The following is a 20,734-nucleotide window of genomic DNA, read 5'->3' as shown; positions in this document are numbered from 1 at the left end:
GCGATAGGATAAAAATTATTGAAAAAAATACTGATGTGTACATAAATATTTTAAATAACATAAATCGCACCTTGTTTGCACTTGGAGGCGACCATATGTAAGTCAATAGTACCGATGTCCTGGTAAATTCAATAGCCGCTTCAGGCGTTACTTTGAATCCCTGTCTTTTCACTGAATGTTTCATATCGATGTTTGCTGTAGCGCAGCTTTATTAACTCTAAGTGAAATAAAGCGACTCGCGAATAGGAAAATTTTGCATTAATAATAACCAACACGGAAGTTGTTTAATAAAGGGTTGAAGCAAATTATGTTTTCCCATACGCTTCCGGTTAATAGAACCTGTAATTTGCGCTTTAAACTCTAGTTAGGAATAGTGTAAGCTATTATATTAATTATAGGTCTGGCGACTCTACATGCCTTGTACCTTACAAACGAGCTATCGACACTTGTACTTGCTTAATATGTATAGACCATTGTTATATACAAGTTACATTTTGTATGAGTATAGAAAACTTACCGTCTTTGTTACGGAGTTTAAATTTTTGTCTAAGTACTAATTGTTAGAAAGTAAAACAATTTTTTGAGGTTTTATGTTGATAATTTATATAGTAACAAAAACTAGTTAACATTTTTTATAAATTATCATGCAAATAAATTTTTCGCCATGTGATTTTGTTGGGGAAAGTTAATCATTTTTTTTTCTAAGAATTAACGACAACGCGAATTGTTGCGAAGCAAGAAAACGCTGCTGACAGAAACTGCAAGTAAAGTTTGTTTTAATTATTATTTTTGTTTGTACATTCGTTTTATTGATACAAAAGAGTGACATGTACCGCAGAATAATATTCATTGGAAAGTGTCTTGAGAAGACCTGGAATATTTATAACAACGGGTTTTTGTGCCCGGTGAAGAACAATGAGCCATAATTTTCTTAATTTTGGTCCATGCATCCATGTTGTGCTGAAGATTTCGTCTGACAAGGTAGAACTCGACTGTCAATTAATTAATTTTGCTGAAAAATTTACTAACTTACCAGATTTCGTGATTCTCTCTAAAGTTCAGTAACTTACTATTTCAGTAACTTAACTTTAGAGTTAAGAAAATAAATAGACAAGACTCGTGTAAAAAAGTTTTGAAAAATTAGAATAACGAGTTATCAGATTTACAATACATTTTTTTAAAATTTCCGTTTTAAGCTTACTATTTTGTCTGGGTTATATATTTTTTGATTTTTAGTTTTGTCTATTTTTCAAAAATGTCTTTATAATTTCTTACAATAGTTATCAAATAGTCAGCAGCCCAAGTGCAAACATAAATATTAACTGTCGTACTTATAACCATTATTCCAAATTGAATTTTTACAGCCAATGGTTCATCCTATTTATTATTAAACAGTATATAATATATATAATTATACCAAATAGTAAAAATAATTTTTTTTAAATTAAGAAAAATTTTTACTGAAATCAAAAAAACACCACCAAAAATCATTCCGATCTTAGTCACTGAAACAGTAGAAAAAGCCATTACGCGCGTTGGGCGAATCAACTCCTCTGCGTATCTGAATAATATTAAAATTTACAAAATAATTTTATCCAGTAAATTAAAAATATAAATTAATATTTACGTTAGTAGATCTTGGTGCTTTTTTATATAATGACGCAACTCATTATAAGTTACTACATTCTTAGTTTCTGAAATAAGCAATTCAAATTTGGCGCTCAAGTACCAGATAAATAAAGCAGCTTGACAATCCAAAGCCATTCCGGCTGAGCACTGATACCCAACAATGCACTGATGCAAGTAAACCATAAGTGAAATAATTTGATTATCCACCGGAAACGGGTACACTGCGTCAGTAGGAAATTTTTGAGGTAGCACTAAAGGTCCAATAATTATCCCTGTTGTTGTCAAATAATAACTGCATGTCATGAATAACTGAAATTTCCAGCATTTGTCGACATATTTTTGCAAAACTTGCTTTTCACTGACACTAGCTTTGTTGATGAAATCGTCAACTGCTGATCCAAGTTGCTATTATGTTTATCAATAAATTCTAGATTGAAAAATCCACTGAAAAATATTCAAATACAAACCTGAAATTCTTTTTGGTAAATTCTAACGGTAATTACTTTGGCGACATAATTGGTGATGCCACAGATAAAAATTACCGATTTCATTACGATGAAAAAATTATCGCAAAACTTGATAATAGAAACTACTAGAGGTAAAAATAATGCAATGGATAGAAAAATTGAAAAATATATGAATAGTTTAAATAGTCGCGATTCATTACTCGGTGGCCATGCACACGTTAAAAATACTGTTATTTTGGTGAACTGAACGGCCTTTTCAGGCGTCACGTTAAATCCGCGACTGTTAGCTGGATGTTTCATATCGACGAGTTTGCTCTTGCGCGGTTTTACTGAGACTAAGTAAAACAAAGCAGCTTCGGGGGGTAGAGAAATTTTGCATTAATAATGACCGACGCGGTAGTTATGTAATAAATGGTTGAAGCAAATGATGTTTTCCCATACGTTTCCGGTTAATCAAACCTGTAATTTGCGCTTTAAACTCTAGTTAGAAATACTGTAAGCTATTATATTAATAACAAGCCTAGCGGCTCTATTTCTTCCAACTTGTTAAGAAGAAATTCAGGAGTAAATTTATTATATTTACAGTGCACACAAACAAGTTAACATTATTTTGTATGATTTTTTAACGATAAACTTTCAGAGATGACTATTTTTAAATTTAATGCTTACTTATAAAATTTCGGGATTGTGAGTTTTTTGATAATCAAAATTTTCTTAGGGTACATTAATTTATTTATGATACATAAATTTATATATATTTCTTAATGAGTAATTGTTACTAAAAATAGATGACTAAAATATTGTTTTTTTTTTTTTTTAGTCGACAGAATCAGCAGCATAGACTACGCGCAGAGTCGTAAAGTACGAGAACGTGGTAGAGAGAAACTGAAACAGGAAAAAAATATTTATTTTTAAATACTCGCTAAAGGAAATTGAATTAATGAAGCTGTCGTACGGATGTGTAGTATCTCAGACATAGACTGGGCATTACTCCACGTATCGATATTGTACTTGGCAACTGCGATCGATGAATTACGCTCATTGTTGTTTTTACCAAAGCAACGGAACCTTTTTGCCATTTACTGTTGTAAGCACTCTGTCCGATTGCTTGGCTCTGAAGTAAGTATTTTTTTGTAAGAAAATGATTAATGACGTGAAAATAAGGGTGAAAATAAAAATTACTGACCACTTGAATGAGATTGTCAGCAGGCCAGGCATAAATGAAAAGCTCAGTCGCCGCATTCCCGACGATGTTGGCAACTCGTAGCTTAACAGATATCGGCTGATGCTGTATATAAGCATCTTTAGTCCAGTATCCAGCGACTTAAATTTTTTTCCTTTTAATTACTCACACTTAACAATGCCAAACAGCCACAAATAACTCCAATCGTAGTAGTTGCTATTGTGCTGAGTGTTATATACCTTATTGCGTATTTAACTTCATTAGCATACCTACCAATTTATATTCAGAAATCTGTTCAACTTAATATGAAAATCATTAATTAATTTTAAAAAGTTACCATAGTACTTTCTGATGCTTTTTGATGCACTCCACCAACTCTGCTTCATTTGAAACCTCTCTGAAGTAATGACTGAGTACTTCAAATCTTACACAAGTAAACCATAGCAAGGTCGCCACCTGAAAATCAATTATCACAGCCGCTCCGACAAAAAAAAGAGCAATTATCTGTTGTATGTACAATATTATACGCAATACTTGACTTTCCACAACAAATGGATACGCGGTGTCTGTTGGGTAGGGATGTGACAGTAAAATAGGCTCGATTATGAATGACAGGCAAACTGCCCACACACTGAAACTCCCAAAGACATGAAAAAATCCACTTTTCTTAATATATTTTAGTAGATATTTTTTTTCCAGTGCATCGGCATTTTTCATAATGATTTCCATCTCTTCATGCAACAGCTAAATCAAAAAATATTTATTCAATTAAATAAATTTTTGTATTAAATACTTGGGATGATTTACTTGAAGACGGTTCGACTGAAATCGGCAAACTATCAATTTCAAAAGTGCTTGAGCTGACGCACTACTCAAACAAGCAGCCTTCACCATTACCAGCGAATCATTTCGATACACATAAACACCATTAGTTAAAGGTAAAAATAACAGTAGTATTGAAATAAATGCAGTCCACCAACGAACATTGAACCAAATTTTACTACTCCTGCTATCAGATTTCGAAAGAGGCCAAGAACTTACGAAGTAAACGTTCATTTTTGTAAATTGCAAGGCAGCTTCCGGACTTGTTGTCAACTTCATTGTTCTGATAGATATATAACTCTTAGTCAAGATGATGTTTCTTCAGTTGTACAAATAGAACTGACGGCAATGTCTTTACGGAGGTGGTGAGTCGTGGGGGGAGAAAAGGGGAGATTGGTTTAAATAAAAACCCCTTTGTTATATTCTTCATTGTTTGTAGCATATAATTATCTATAGTGTTGAGTGTAATATATGTATTTTTCCCGGGTGTTTTCTCCGAAGGCGAAGCTATATAATTATAAGAAATATGAAATTAAAAGCTGCCGGAGCCTCGATAATAAAGAAAACCTAGACTACTTTTCATTAATTTTTAATAAGTTTTTTTTTTATCAGCAAGGGTGAGTCTATATTCCTAGAAATAAATGTAGTGAAGGAAGAAAAGGTTTTAATTTTTCTTTGTTTTGTGTAACAAACTATTTTTAAATTTACACATTCGTTTCTACAAAATTAAATCTACGTATACTTTTATTCATAGCCGATAATTTACATTTGTAAAAAAAAATCTAATACTTATGCTGACCATAATATTGTTTTCAAATACGTTGTAAATAAAAAATAAAAATTTCAAGAATGTGCATCGGAAATTATAATCAAAGTATTTTAGCACAGCTGAGGGACTCAATTTCCATCACGTCCAGGCTTAAGGTCCAACGTTCAACTCTAAGATTGGGCACCAATTAAAGTTTGTTATTTGTTATAGACTTTTCAGCTCTAATAGCATAGAAATTATAAAAAATATATATGTAACTCTATTTAAGCTGATAGAATGTGGAGGGTTGTTAATTGAGAGACTAATTTCAACAGAAACTGTAACAGATAATGTGAACAATTAAAAATTTTGTTGTTTAAATTTTCAAGTGTTGACTCTGAGCTAAAATTGGCCAATAATCAACATCAAAATTATTTGATTTTTGCTTTTTTGTACTCCGTTTTTGTTCATTCCTATAAATATATTAATAATAAATTAATAAATAGTTAGTAAAATTGAATGATCTTCTGTATTATTAAGTTGTGTTGAGTATCTATAACATCATATTATTTTTTTGAAATTTCTAGTTGTTCGATTGTTACTTGATGTCAAAATTAAGTTACTTTAATTATTTCGTTATTAACAATCTACATAAAACTTTATTCGAACTTGGCTAATATAATACGAAGAGTTGTAAAGTAAGAAAAAGTTTTTGATAAAAATATAGCATAGTAGTTCAATGAAATCGCTGGAAAAATTCCTGAAATATAAATTACGGCGGGCTTGTTAGATCTCTGTATAACAAATTCAATGCCTTTGTTTAGTTCTTTTGAATTTCTCATCCACTCAGAGTTGTAGATGGTCCAGCCAATGTTTTGACACTAAAAAAATATATATTTTTATTGATATTTTCATGCTCAATTTTCTACTGCCCAATCTGAGGATATTTTTCAAGGATAAAGTTACTGATGACTGCATTACTTACCATTCTTGTAAGGATTTCCGATGGCCACGCAGTAACGTATAGTAACATAGAAAACCCTCCGACAATAATTACAAATTGTAATTTAACAAGCATCGGTTCATTCTACGATAAATTTTTTCCAATCATAAATAAAATAACGAATAATTTAAATTTACGATAAATATATTTTACCCCAACAATATGGACACCTCCCAAAATAACAGCCAAAGTTGTCATAATAACTGTTGTAGCAACTAAATACCGGCCAGCTTTTATTGTTTCGTCGACAAACCTGTAATTAATAGCCTTATAATTCTAAAAATATAAATTAGACATGACAAATGTATCAAATACCACAACAAAAATTGGTGCTTGCGAACGCAGTTGTAAAACTGATAAACATTTGTTATATTTTTCATTTCCAGGCTCAAAAGCTCTAACCGAGCGATCGAAAACCAAAGTAGCATAGCAATTTGACAGTCTATTGAACCGATCGAGGAGCAAAGGATTCCCGCAAAGGTTTGATGAATGTAGATTATTTCATAATTTGGATGGTTTTCGACGGAGAACGGGTACTTGGCCTCAGTTGGGAGGCTCTGGGGCAGAACGAGAGGTCCCAAAATTACTCCAACACTTGCTACCAGCGAACAAACATTCAAAGTCACGTGAACTAGTCCGCAATTTTTTATGTAACTCAAAAATATTTTTCTTTCAAAAGGCCCAGCTGCTTTCACGTACTCCTCCATTTCGTCGAGTAAAAACTGCCAAAGAAAATTAAACTTTTCTCTCAAAATTATCAAATTTCATTGAAAAATTTACTTATTTTACCTTAATCCGATTATGCTGCAGCTTGCATAAAAACATTTTCACCGCGCACTGGCCACAGGATACCGCGAGACAAAGAGATTTCGTAAACTCTAATACGTTCCTCCGATCAATGTATGCCGCATAAATCAAAGGTATCACCAGAAAAATTCCCAGCAGCCATGAAATCCACCATTTTATCGTAAATAATAAAAAATCTCGTCTACTTGAATTCTTTCCCGGCGGCCAGGAGCAAACCAGCGTCACTGTTAACTTTGTATACGCGATCGCGAATTCTGGATTTATTTTAAACATTTTGTTAAGACGGTTTCCCTTCGAGTGTCTTGGTTCCGAAGGGGAAATTCATTTGCTATTCATCTTTCAAACATATAATTTACCTAGATGGAGTTATTATAATAACAGCTATATGCAGCTACTGCATTTTTCAAAATAAAATTATCGAAAAAAAATTTTCTTTGCTGTCAAATTATTAGAAAAATTTTTTTTACCCTCCAAAATATACGAATTTTTCACAAATGATCTATTCATTATCTACAAGATGATTTTCTTTTTATTTTCAAGAGGAAATTGTATGTCAGGTTTTAAATGTTTATTTTTAATTGACGCTGTACATACGGCGATGATATGTTTCATCAAACAATAATGCACTTTTGTATTAATAAAGTATTATTTAATTGCTATGAGCTGTAAATGTAAGGGATCTCTATGAAATTTTTTTTCATAGACTATATTATTATCTATAAATGTATACAAAGAAAACCCTAGACGGTTTAACAAGTTCATTAACCCGGACTTTTTTTTATATAAATAGACGAAAAAATTTTTTTTTCAATTTCCATTCTGTCATACTGTATTCATATTTATTTCTATCGTCTTAGAGTTATTTTTTTATGACTATTATTTCGTGTACTTTTTTACTAAACTATAAAAAAAAAAAATTATCATTTTTTTTAATTTGAAAAAGAAAAAAAAATTTATATAAAATAATTTACATATTTATCAGGTGCAAATAACTTATCATGTAAAGGTATACTACCATGATATGATAAATTTTTCAATGGATAAATTCAACGAATGATAATTTACCGACAGTATGTTACTTATGTGTCTGTTGATAAAATAAAATCTTACCATCGGAAAAAATAATATTTTATGGTAAAATATTATATGAAAACCTGCAGATATATGACCTACTAAATAAATAATTAACACTTGGGAAAATGAATAAATTACTCATTTTACGTATGAGTGGATAATTAATAATATTAAAATAAATGATTTAATTATTTGCTTTTCCATTCAAGTTTAAATAATTGTTGAGGAAAGTACAATATAATAATATATATATATATTACAAAATAGCCAATAAATAATAATTAATCAATAATATTTTATTATCATGGCAATAAATTAAAATGATGTATAATAAGTACGGTGACAGAATACGAATATGATTTATCGCTGATTTGATGACATTAATTTTCCGAGTTTCCCGTTGCAGAGTTGTACGTTCGTTCTGTTTCTCGGTATTGCACGTACATTCGTGATTTACTTCAAAGACTCGTTAATTGCTTCATGGCTTCGATGATTGCCCATACCTAATTAATCTTCACTTTCTATTGTTCGATTATTTGCTGCATCGAATTTTTTATTTAATCGCTTACTAAATAATAATAAAAAAAAAAGTTATTATTAATTGCAATAGTAATTTAAACAACATGTATTAGTTTTTTTCGAGATTAATTGTCTTCTTAAAAATAGTCCACAGCAACTGTTTACGTCGAATAATTTGCGAGAGGCGTTGTAGCGAAATCGACTAACTATTGAACAACGCTATACTGTTTTGTTGTATTTCGTACTAGTAGAGTAATTCTAAAGCAAGTGTATATTGAACTATACTGATGAGTATGATTTGTTCACTGAGACGAAACTATTGTAAATCCAATGAAATACTTGATGAACAGTTACTAAGACCTTAACCATGTTATTCACCATAAACACTTGCTGTAAACTATTTACGAAGGAATAATTAGTGCTATACAATCGATCCGACACTTGGAATCATTACAATACTTTTAATAATTTAATTTCAAAAAATTTTATCGTATAGAAAATTTTAAAATATTCTACAGAGTTTAAGAATTAAAAGGGGATTGCAGATGATTTTGTTAAAATTTTTCTCCCAATGAAAACTTTTATGATGATGTACTACTCTTATCTACGATCTAGCGACTCTCAGTCTAATTTTATGAAGATTTCCAGTCAATTGGGATAAAAGTATTGAAAAATCCTCTATTTACTGTGCGAGAGTGAAAAGGACTGTTCCGTTCGTCCACTCCAGTGATAAAGACAAAAAAGTGCAAGCCCCTCTCAAGAAAAAAGAAATATCCAGGTAAAAATATTTAGTCGAAAATACGCCGAAAAGACTAAATCTGGCTGAAATTATGCTGAAATCATACAATTTTATTTAAAGAGGTCTAAATTTTGCCGAAATTACGTCAAAGTCGTAGAATTTTATTCGAAAAGGTTGAAAGCTATATTTTAGCCTTATGTTCATTACCTGAGCCTTTTGTCGACTATATTTCGAGCGAGAAAAAATTTTACTATTTTTTCTGGCTTAAAATTTTTTTACCTGGGTTACTATAAATATTTATATTGATCTAAGACTTACTAATAAAGTATCGAGGGTATCAAAACAACAATTACTGATATAGAACTTGCGGCTACAATACCCGAGAGTATTATAGCAATCTCAATAGCCGTAGGCTCAATTGTATTTGGTTTCTATACAGCAATCAAATAAAAAACAAAATAAAAATATATTAATATATAAATACATGTTTAAATAAATCCTGAAGGTCAGATAACATTAAGAACTGTTATTAAAAAGTTCTGCTAGTTTATTGATAAAAAAAAAATGGTTTCGATAAAATAAATAATTTGAAACTTTCTCTAAAAAATTTAAGCGATAAATTTAATAAAACTTTCATATACAAACAATTACAAAATATATAAAATCAAAAGTTGTCAAAATTAGTAAATATGATTATAAACAATTGTTGTTAATTTTTATTAAAATTAAATTTAATGAAAAGTTTAATTGCTTTTAGTAACTCTGTTATTATTTTTATTATTAAATTAGTTAACTTTATAGCTACCTGAGCGTCGATGTTCTGTGAGCAGACAAAAGAAGCGAGCGAGAGGAAAAATAACGTTTGCAACATGGTTTTAGTAAAGCGAATTACGCTTTGTTGGATAAATTCGGTCGACCGATTCGATCAGAGTGTTAACGATACCTATTATTGAGTGCACGTCTCCTTATCTTTATACTGAAAAACAGAACGTATGAAATTGCAGAATTGGTAACCAAACCTCATTAATTGATTGATAAGATAATGAGACAATCGGGTATTTTTAAAAGATATCTTTATCTTTGAATTTGTTTGTTATTTTTCGATAGCGATAGCTTTGCGATTTATGTATTTTTTCCAAGACTTTGACTGAATATAATCCATTTTAAAGGAAAAATGGCATTAAGAACTATCTACTTCGCTTCAAGTAATATCTCCGGAGACGACCGTATTTTTTACCCAGGGGAAATATTTTTATATCTTCAGATATATTACGATAAACTATAGGTGATGAAAAATTTGAGGCTCTTGACGGTTATAAATGAATTCTATAGTTATTTGTTGGCTACCAAAAATAACAACATTTTTTTTTTTTTTTTTTTTTTTTTTTATTATTTATTCAAAGGAATCTTGTGATTTGAAACTGAATTTTTGTATCATTTTTCTGTGATAAGTGATAGTATATATTTCACTGAGAAAGAAAAAAATTTTTTAAAGATAATATTTTTTTGACAGAAAAAAAATCGAAATTTATTGACACTGTTTCAAAAAAAAAGTCGAGATATTTTAAATAAAACTCAGGTTTTTTTTATTCACAAAATGGAAAATAGGAAACATGATAGTGTCCTAAGTTATTTAAATCAGTTGATTATTTTTTTAAATATTTATGATGCGTATATACTCTAAAATACTTTTTTGTGTCCTTGTTCGAAAATGGAATTAAAAAAAAATGAGATGGGGAATGATAATGATCTTTATCAATATTAAGATGAAAATAAAAGTACAGTTTGAAAGAGAGATAACTATTGGCAAGTATATTGAATATTCAAGTGTTGATCGAATATAAATCTATTTGAACAGCTAAATCTATTCAATATTCCTATAGACCGTACACTATGAATCTGAATCGTTCGATGAAAATTTTCTTCTCTCTCTCTATTATTCTCGGCAGGACTCGCTTGCTCGGCGGGGTCACCAGCTCACTCGAAAACTCTGCCAATATCGCTCACTCACATTGAGTACACTCGTACCAAAAAAAAGTAAACTCATAACAGGAAAATTCCGAAACCAATTGATTGTGAGCCAGTAAACAGTAAGCCGAGGCTTCAAATTTAATCTTTCCTTAACCAACGGCTCGTAATTTTTTTTTTTAATCACAAAAATATTTACTGAGGAACATATTCACACTCACATATATAAATAGATATTCGATCATATAATTATTTGTTTTATAAAGCAATGAACTCTGTTAATATTATATATAAGTTATATAATATAACAGATCAGCGATATCAGAGCTTAGAATAATATTCAAAGTTATAATAATTCATAAAATCGATAAAGGTCTTGCCGATCAATAGATTTAGTATAAAACGAACTAGATTAAATTTTGTTGCCAACAAAGACGAGTAATTTAACTGAGATTAACATATTATACTCTCGAATATTAATCCTGCTTTCAATAAATTTATCTCTCCCATATTATATATTAATAATACATATACATTTCCCTTTTTAAATATTTAATACTCGGCATTAAATCTCTCGTAATTTATTTTTCAATAACGATCTGTATATAAATATATATTTATATGTATATATATAGAGGGTAAGAAGCTAATTTTCATGCAGCTCCACGTCTCGGGATAAATATCGACAAACAAAGCAGAGCGACTCGAATATTAGCTACCATTTATTTATCTTTTCTACTCGAGAAGAGAAAAAAAAATGAATTAATAAAATTGTATTATAGACGGAGAACGAATACGTAATATCTGAATCTGGATCGAAGCATTAAAACAATTTAAAAAAAAAAAATAAATAAATAAAATAAAAAACTTTTGTTAAATTACTTTTAAAATAATAACAATAAAATTTAAAATGAGTTTTAATTTTTTTTCATTACTGTAAATATATAATCCCTTGTTATATTTTTAATACTTAGGTCACGGTGATTGACATATTGGCAATCTGTATTATATTATAATTATGAATATGATTGAATTTCATAGTAAAAATTTTCTCAAATTTTATATGATATTTTATTAATTATTCAAATTCATCTCCAGAAAATGGAAAAAAAAAATTCGAATAATAAATGGCAGCAATTATTCGTGAAAGATAATTTTGAAGCTTCCTTACCCTTTCTCGAAATACTTTAGTTAAGAATTTATTTGTTTTCAATTTCGGTATAGCGAAATAGTTGTTTAAACAGTGACACATGCTACACGAAACTGAAAGTAATCAGTAGTGTTTATTTATCGTAAAGCGAAGCCTTATTGTTAACAACTGCCGACATTTCATAGCTAGAATTACGCTAAATGTCGACATTACTCACTATGTAAAGACAAAGGCAATTGTCATCTCGTATGTATAATATTTACCAATAGTACAACAATATAATTCCCCATCTAATTGTAAAATATCATCGTTAATTGATGTTCATTCACTTATTAATTAAATCAATCGCTTTTTACAACATGTAAAAAATCATACTCAGGCAAAGTTTTAATTACCTCCCAAGCTGGGTATTGAAGTAAAATTCTGACATTGCTATCTTTTTGGAAAAAATATTTTTATTCTATCGTATATCGCACATTTGTGATAATTAAATTTTCATTCACTCACTGCAAATAATCTATTATATTTTTTATCAACGGTGCACTACTTTTGCGTATGCTATTAAAAAAAATAAACAATGATATCTGAATGTAAATAATTAAAAAAGTAAAAACAAATAAATGGATTAATAATAATTATTTATTCAACAGATTAAAAACATTTTATTTGTTTTTTTTTTTTTCTGTGTTTTTATTAAAACAGTTTTTTATCTTCTACGTTCATCACCGTGATCATTTCCATTGCTATTATGAACGTCGGCATGAAAACCGGTATCGTCTGCATGGTACTTGACAGTCCGGAAATTACCGCCTGGTTCCTGAACGGTATACTCTCCAGTCACTTCTTTACCTATTTTGAGAACAAAAAAAGTATAATCTATCAATTAGAAAAACTTTTTCCTTACATCAAGTGAATGACAAAAACCAGAGCAAATACTGACCATCTCTGTGCTCCTTTTGTCCGTGAAAGTCCTTGGTATGTTGATCCTTAACTCCGTAAGTGAATTCGTAGTGCGGATGCGCTACGTAGTCATGATGATGATGTCCGTGTTTGTCAACCCAGTTTATTTCTTGATCGTCACCGATCACCGGGCCATGGAAGTGTTGGAACGAGTGCGCGTGTCCATTTGCTCTGACGCTGATGACACAAATCGCTGATAAAATTAATATTCCAGTCAATCCGGACGGCATATTTATAATTAAATATTTAGCTAGGCTCTGGAACTCAAGAACACTGAGAGACCAGATCGATACTACAAGACTTTGAATCAACTAACGTGCTTTTATACTCGTGATTCTTTGAAAACTAAATTCGATGGCTTAACAAAGTAAAAAAAGTACTCGCTTGAGTGCGTATTGGTTAAGTTTTATGATCTGTTGACTTTCGTTACGTCTTTTAGAAAAACGTATAATACACAAGTTTCACTTTCTTCATATTATCTCATAGACGTAACGAAATTATTTTATTTAAAAATGAATATGACTGATGACAGAGAATTAGAGGATTTCACAAAATCCTATACAATTTAAAACAAAAAAACAATAGTTTGAGAAAGCTGTTAAAAACACGTGGAGCTTGTATATCTATGGACATGTAACACTGCGCTGCTCTTGGTGGAAACAAGTATCTGAAGCAAAGATTACAGCAATAAATTATGCAGCGTAATAATGTTTGCCCGGATTAGCAACCTTGTGTCCTTGGATTGCAATATTTCACGATGTGCCGGTCGAGTCTAGTCTGTTTCCCGACTCGAGAAAAATATCAAAGACAAGACAAGATTCTAGAAGGTGGACTCTGGATTCTAGATATTATACTCTAACACTGCACCAGACTAAAGCTGAAAAAAAAAAAAAAAAAAATAGCTTCCCAGTTGCAGGCTGGTGCTACAGAAAGACGAGACCTAAAGAAAATAAAATACGAGAGCTTAATTTCATGCTTTAGCTCTGTAGCTACGGAGGACATATTTATACGGGTCATTTTACTTTTCATATTTTTTACAGCAAGCTTTAGGATGTCAACGTCAACAGCAACAGCAACGGCAACGGTATCCAATCCGCGTAATGCGGATAAGAAAGCATAAATATACAGTAAATAACAATAATAAAGAGCAAGAAAAAATGTAAATGCGAAATAGAATAATAATATTCCAGGGGGACAGATAGAAATAAAAAATTAGCATACCTCTACAAATCTCCTTAGCAGACATTTATTGTTATTGTCGAATTAACCTGCTACAAGTTGTGTTTTTAAATAAATAAATAAATATGATATCTTGCACGCATGATAAAGTACTAAGCAGTTTGTAAAAAAAAAAATGAGGAACACTGTATAGGCAACTGATTCAAATTGCTAGATGTCGCCATACGTTATCTTGGAATTCGCATTATCTTGATAAATTCAAAGATAAATTTCTCACAAACTTAGAAGATTCATATATATATATATATATATATATATATATATATATATATATATGGGTATGGATACAAACTAGTTGGACGATAGAGATGAATAGTTCTGTTTGTCGGATAGTTTTCTTGGAGCAGTGGTTCGAGGACAGAACTCGCGTCACCACACAGAACTGCAGAGTGTAGATCTAAGTAGTTGTAGGTCAGGATCATCATCTTGTTGGTAAAATTCCTAGCATGCAATATGGTAAAACACTTTCGGATATCGGTGGTTGAAAACTCGGTTTCGGATGCTGCCGAAGCATCCACGAACCGGCACTCTGTCTACGTCTGTTCGAAAAGGAAAACGGACCGAATTGTAATTGCGCTTTAATTAAGTCGTAATTTAAGGACATACCTTGCAAGAGAGGACATTCAGAGAGTGTCGAATTCAGTTAGAGCAGAGTGCCTTTAGTGGCAAGTGCCGAGTACAGAGGGTACAGAGTATGGAGCACAGAGTAATTCGAACTATCCGACGGTTTACTATCATGATTGCCATCAGGGAATAGGGAATAGGAATTGGGAACAGGAACGAGAACAGACCAGATCTACCTTAGTCTCGATCCCCGTTCTCACTTACTCTGGCCTATCGTTGCCTCTCCTTGTGTATCCCTCCCCCTTCAATGCAGTTTCTAGAGAGATTTCCACAGACCTCCAATTCATATGCAAATTAAAGCACCGGCGACCTCCAGGCATTGTTCGCGCCGAGTTTCAGTGTCTCGAGTTGACTTACTACATGAATTTCCCCGAAACTCCTCGCGGGTGTGGATGTGGGTGTGGGTGTGGAAGTGGGTGTGGGTTTACCGTGTAATTGATACTCACCGTTGTCGAGTTCTTTCCTCTACCCAGTGCGTCTGGACAAGTAGATTTATTGCTATGACGACAAATATCGTAGTTGTTTTATGTGGATAAGACAACCGTTGAAAATAATAAAGATAAATTTTTATTTCGAGCATTCGTACTCGATCACCTTTGTCCGTTCTCGCCTTTGTTAGTTTTTTTTTTTTTTTCTTCGTTTCTTTTCTTTTTTTCGGAGAGATGACAAGGAGTTTCCGTCGCATTATCACCGGCCTCTTAGGAGCTATTCATACTTTTCTGCCCGGGGGAACTTGCCTGGAAAAAATCCTTATTTCTATTTTTTCTGCTCCAGTCTTATTATTATTTTCATTATGGTTATTGTTATCATTATTGTTATTTTTTACTATTATTTATGTGATATTATTAATAATCCTTTAGGTTCTTTGTCTTGTTTTTATCTTAAGTGGATTACCCGGTACGGCTGGATGAATAATAAGTTGAGCAATAATTGTTCCTCTGATAGCTACCGCCATTTATCTTTTCTTTTTTTTTAATAACTATCCATTACTTTAATCAATTTTCTTCGTTTGTCTGGGTCCTGTTCCACGAGATTATTTTGCCAATTGATAAATAAATTTTTTTTTCTTATCGACATCAAATTGATTATTTGTGACAATCCCATGTTTAACCCCTAGTAACAAATATCAAACGATTAATAATTCAAATAAAAAAAAAATTTTTAATTTCCTTGATGCGTCATAACTTTTAAAAATGCATATTATTTTTTACAAGCACTTAAATTATTGTTATTATTTAGCCTGAAAAACATCAAAAATTCGATTAAAATTCAAACGAAAAAAAAATTTTCATACGTGAGTAAAATAACAAAGTACATTTATATTTTTTTACCGCCGGAAATTATACATATAAATGGAAATATTGTGTATCATTATTATTATCATTTTTTTTTTTTTTTATAAAAAAATCTCCACTTCTGTCGACGTTCAATCCAAGAATAAAATTAATATGAGTGAAAAATATTTTATTTAAGAGTCCTATACCCGTCCGCGAGTATGTGCGAATAAACTTTTTTTACATCAAACTCAAGATTTTTTCTTTTTATATTTTTTTATTTTTCGTGTACTATACGTCCAGCATTTAAAATGGAACCCAACTCAGAAAGCACGTACGTGTGACTTTATTATAGTTTCTGTCAAGTGGCTTTCCTTGTACTTGCACACGCTCGCGCTCACGTATCATCATACTAACTATTATTTAATATATATATTTAATAATAATAATTATTATAAATAAAATAACAAACAATTTTTGTAAAATTATCCGACTGAATCCTAGTAAAAACTTTAATGAAATCTGTCTGAACCCTCGGGATTCACGAAACCTTAAATATTCCCCGGTCATCATAACACAGATCAATAATAAAATACAAAAATTAAATAAATTTTTTCGACTCATATATTTATTTATTAAATAAATAAATAAATAAATAAACAAATCAATGTCTTTTAATTAAAATTTTTTCATTACCAATAAATAAAGTCAAATATTTCAATGATTATCAACAAATAAATCTGTACCAATTACAAATAATTCAAATTTGTAATGCCCTAAATATCAATATTACTTTATTAACAATATTTCACATCGAAAATACCACAGATAAATTAATATATTCGTAATATTGGATTCGTGGAACGCTGGGTGCGTATTTGAATGAATAATTGATTGGCATGTAGCATTAAGTTTATGAAAATAATAAGTGTGACTTGGTTTATTCAAATCTGTTGTCAAAGAGAACAAAAAATTTATGGTTATTAAATGAAATGCGGATATCTGATAATTAAAGAGGAAATATTTGGAGAGTGATTTAATTAATTCAAATAAATTTTGAATTTTAAAGTTACTGATATTTTTATGCACTGAATAATGCATGAGTTTTTTTTTTTTTTTTTCATTTCTTTTTTCTTTTTTAGACAATAAAAATGTGATCTACAAAAGATATAAAGGTGACAATTGATCCTGCATGCAAAGTGCTGTTGAAATTTTTTCTGAGTTTTTCTGATGTTGAATATTCAATACGTAATGATTGGTTCATTTCCATCTCGATTTGGTTACTCATACACTATTATTTAATATACAATCCACGTTACTGGTGTAATTAGTTATATGGTCATATTGTTTTAAAAAGTTATACCGAATATCAAAATATGGCAACGCAAACAAATAAATATTTATGATTCGAAGTTTTATTATTATTTTATTTATGTTATGGAAAAATAAATTACTTTTATTTTTACAAATTAAATCGATTAATAAGAAAAATTATTTGATTCCATATTTTTTTTCTTTATTTTTAATAACTAAATGTCAAAAATTAATTTTTATTTTTACATATTAGTACAATTTTTACATTTGTAGCTGGAAAAATTTGAATCGAGTCGAAATTTGTTGTCAATTAACGACAACTAGACTTCGAGACGCACTCAGTTAGTCTCTGATTCTATCAGAAAGAACAAACGGGCTTGGCGTCGACAAGATTATGACGGCAAGTAAGCTAACGACGTGAGATTTTATAGCAATTTTCCCGAGCAACTCCCTCACGTGCCTTTTGTGCGGGATTTAATCTACGCCGACACCCTTTAACCACTTGGTTGTTCTCTTAGCAGAGAAGTCTGAAGCAAAACTAAGCACTAGACTACTCTGTCGTGCAGACAGGCTCCGGCAGCCAAAGAGATCTTTTAAATCGCGTATCCAGATGCAAAACATGTCTGCACTCGTGCGCTTTATATTCTCAACGCACTCATCCCTTTGTGTCGTAAAATTATACGTGAATAATTATTCTGAAAACGTTTACCAGTTAGTCAAAGATCCGAGGAAAGCGTCGTCAAATCTTTCCCAGCGATGCCTGTAAATGATTAATTAAACTTTACTCACTCTTAGTCGTTACCTTCCCCTTTCCTCTTTCCTTTTCCCATTTCCGTCCCCTACTCCCGCCCTCACTCCTCATATTTTAGTTTGCTATAATAAAGTATTTTAAATTTAAATTGTTAAACTTTTAAAGATATTGTTAAACAATAAATGCTGAGAGCTGTTATAAACATCCATGCTTTGAGCTTTATTCACATTATTATCATGAGGGCCTTGAGAATGCTCTTTCTGTGCTCTCTCCCACGGGAAAGATCTTATCCGTCGAGTGTGCATCGTTTATGAATTCAGACTGCGCCACTTGCCAGCTCCGCTAAATTTGTACCGTCGTTTGAGTTTCGGTCTTAAACTAAACTCCATCCTTATGCACTCAACTATATACACACATACAAACATATCAACACACACTCATTCATGCATGCATAAAATTATATACACTTGTACAGTATATAATCCACGTCTATTTCTCGTTATATTTCTGGTGTCTATACTGTAATTAGTAATTAGTAATTACTCAGCGCACTAATCTTTGCATCCGCGCTACTGGTTCTTCATATTCAAGTCGAACTTGATTTACAATGTCTTTAAATTTAATTATAAATTATGAATCTCCAGTTGCTAATTAATCTAAACAACCAGACACGAGTTTGTTAGATTTATTTTATTTTATTCTCAATTAAAAGTTTAAATTGATCTCAACGTTGATGTGATTGTCGAGTCCTTAGACTCGAGCCGGAGTCATGATTTCGTTTTAAAATAAATAATTCACAGTAAGTTTTTATTGTTTAAAAGCTGTACGCGAGTCGAGGAGAGTTGATGCGGAATGCTTGGTAGTTGGTACATTGTAGACAAGTTTTCGTGCCTGTCAGTGGAATATGTCGCTTGCAGTCAGACTGGCGACCGAGCTGATACTTGCGCTGTTGTGTGCTGGACTGTTTACCGAATCTTTAAAAAACTTTTCACGACAAGATGGTTATAGCTATGAAAGACGTGTGCTGTTTATGCAACAGGAACAACAACCAAATCGAACTAAGCTCTCAAGATATTTTAAAATGCACTCACCTTTCTTTTCAAAACTTTTAAATCGAAACTTAACAAAACCCGTTTATGTTTCATATTTTTTTTTTCTTTACAAATTTCGAGACCGTGTGAGTTTACACTTTTATTTAAATTTTAAATCTATTCTTTGATAAAAAAAACTTTTGATACTCGATTACCTTCAAGTCAATAATATTTCCAGAGTTTTTACTTTCACTCTATCACGATAACTTTACATTATAAATTCAATCGATTATCTGTTTATTGGATGCCTCGATAATTATTTACGTAAGGCAGGGTGAGATGATTCATTTTTTCAAGTTTTCTTTAGGTTCCTGTAGCTCCAAGATTTTCAACTCTTGGAATAAAAGTTTTTCGAGCAAAATTTCGACATTTTCTGTTTATTTTTCTGTTTATATACAAGAGTGAAAAAAAAAATTGAATATCCTCAATTACTTATAGACTCAGCGGTTTTGCGGAAAGACCACAAAATTATGAGGCTACCGGGGTTGAACACCAACGATTTTGTGGCTCGTTAAATAGACTTTTACGAGGTGCTTCGTAATATCTTAGCCACGATTTAACCCCCTTTGTTATGCACCGTAAGCCGCTAAGGAAACGTTCCTAAGTGTGTTGTTGTTGCTACTCATAAATATAATAATACCCATCTTCAGTATTTTTATTTTATTCCTCAACCTCAATCTCTTCAGCCTCAAGCTTCCTTATAAAATCTCCATGAAATAAAATTTATTTACTCTATTAATAAATAACTACTTTATTATTCCGCGAAAAAAAAAAAAATTCTATTTATAAATGAGACTTTTATTGACAAGTGAAAAAATATTATTTATCGATATTGTCAAGCTATTTAAATACTTTTATTATTGTGGGTATGACACAAATAAAAATAAAATTTCCCGGCGAGACAGCGACGCTGAATTAAATGATCCGTGAAAGGACATGAATTGCTATAGATAATAGATAAGACTTTTAAATAAATTATTAGATGTAGTAAAAGTATTTTAAAGACCACTAAAATATTCATTTGATTATTCAGATATGATATTATTTCCAGTTTCCATTGGTACTTTTATTGATCAACTGAGAAGACGACCAAGCGAAATGGGACGCTGAGAATAATGCAATTGATATCTCAAATTTTTATTTATCCACTATTTTTATAAAAAATAAAATTTATTTTCAGTTGTCAGATTCCTTTTTTTTTTCTTGCTAATATTTTTTATAAAATTTCCATGTCAATCAGGAAGCGATCTTGTGACGAGGCCCTTAATGATGTAAGCAGCAATTTCAGCTGAATTTTCAGAGCAAACGACTTTGACTTAGCCTTAATTATTAAAATAAAAAAAACTAAATAATTTAGTCAGCAAATTAATAA

At 30.9% G+C, this 20,734-nt stretch overlaps 4 protein-coding genes across 4 annotated transcripts; all 4 read right to left on the bottom strand.

Moving 5' to 3' along the window:
* Positions 1 to 701: 701 nt before the first annotated feature.
* Positions 702 to 2,396, bottom strand: LOC103578800 (uncharacterized). Its single transcript, XM_008559985.2, has 6 exons — positions 2,097 to 2,396; positions 1,628 to 2,034; positions 1,462 to 1,561; positions 1,276 to 1,377; positions 834 to 992; positions 702 to 758 (listed from the first exon to the last, which is right to left on the bottom strand). The coding sequence occupies exons 1-6, from the start codon at positions 2,394 to 2,396 to the stop codon at positions 702 to 704; spliced, it is 1,125 nt and encodes a 374-aa protein (XP_008558207.2).
* A 516-nt stretch (positions 2,397 to 2,912) lies between these two features.
* On the bottom strand, positions 2,913 to 4,380 carry LOC103578799 (odorant receptor 9a-like). Its single transcript, XM_053737965.1, has 6 exons — positions 4,087 to 4,380; positions 3,617 to 4,023; positions 3,449 to 3,548; positions 3,283 to 3,384; positions 3,052 to 3,210; positions 2,913 to 2,981 (listed from the first exon to the last, which is right to left on the bottom strand). The coding sequence occupies exons 1-6, from the start codon at positions 4,378 to 4,380 to the stop codon at positions 2,913 to 2,915; spliced, it is 1,131 nt and encodes a 376-aa protein (XP_053593940.1).
* A 1,128-nt stretch (positions 4,381 to 5,508) lies between these two features.
* On the bottom strand, positions 5,509 to 6,932 carry LOC128667601 (odorant receptor 49b-like). The gene is made up of 5 exons (XM_053738413.1): positions 6,642 to 6,932; positions 6,168 to 6,574; positions 6,006 to 6,105; positions 5,835 to 5,936; positions 5,509 to 5,730 (listed from the first exon to the last, which is right to left on the bottom strand). The coding sequence occupies exons 1-5, from the start codon at positions 6,930 to 6,932 to the stop codon at positions 5,509 to 5,511; spliced, it is 1,122 nt and encodes a 373-aa protein (XP_053594388.1).
* A 5,883-nt stretch (positions 6,933 to 12,815) lies between these two features.
* LOC103578797 (cuticle protein 8-like) lies at positions 12,816 to 13,331 on the bottom strand. Its single transcript, XM_008559983.2, has 2 exons — positions 13,050 to 13,331; positions 12,816 to 12,958 (listed from the first exon to the last, which is right to left on the bottom strand). The coding sequence occupies exons 1-2, from the start codon at positions 13,297 to 13,299 to the stop codon at positions 12,816 to 12,818; spliced, it is 393 nt and encodes a 130-aa protein (XP_008558205.2). The 5' UTR covers positions 13,300 to 13,331.
* Between the last annotated feature and the right edge of the window lie 7,403 nt (positions 13,332 to 20,734).

Source organism: Microplitis demolitor, chromosome 4 (genome assembly GCF_026212275.2).
Source record: "Microplitis demolitor isolate Queensland-Clemson2020A chromosome 4, iyMicDemo2.1a, whole genome shotgun sequence".
NCBI classification, from domain to species: domain Eukaryota; kingdom Metazoa; phylum Arthropoda; class Insecta; order Hymenoptera; family Braconidae; genus Microplitis; species Microplitis demolitor.
Note: the sequence above shows the minus strand (reverse complement) of the source record. Positions and strands in the feature narration are given on the sequence as shown.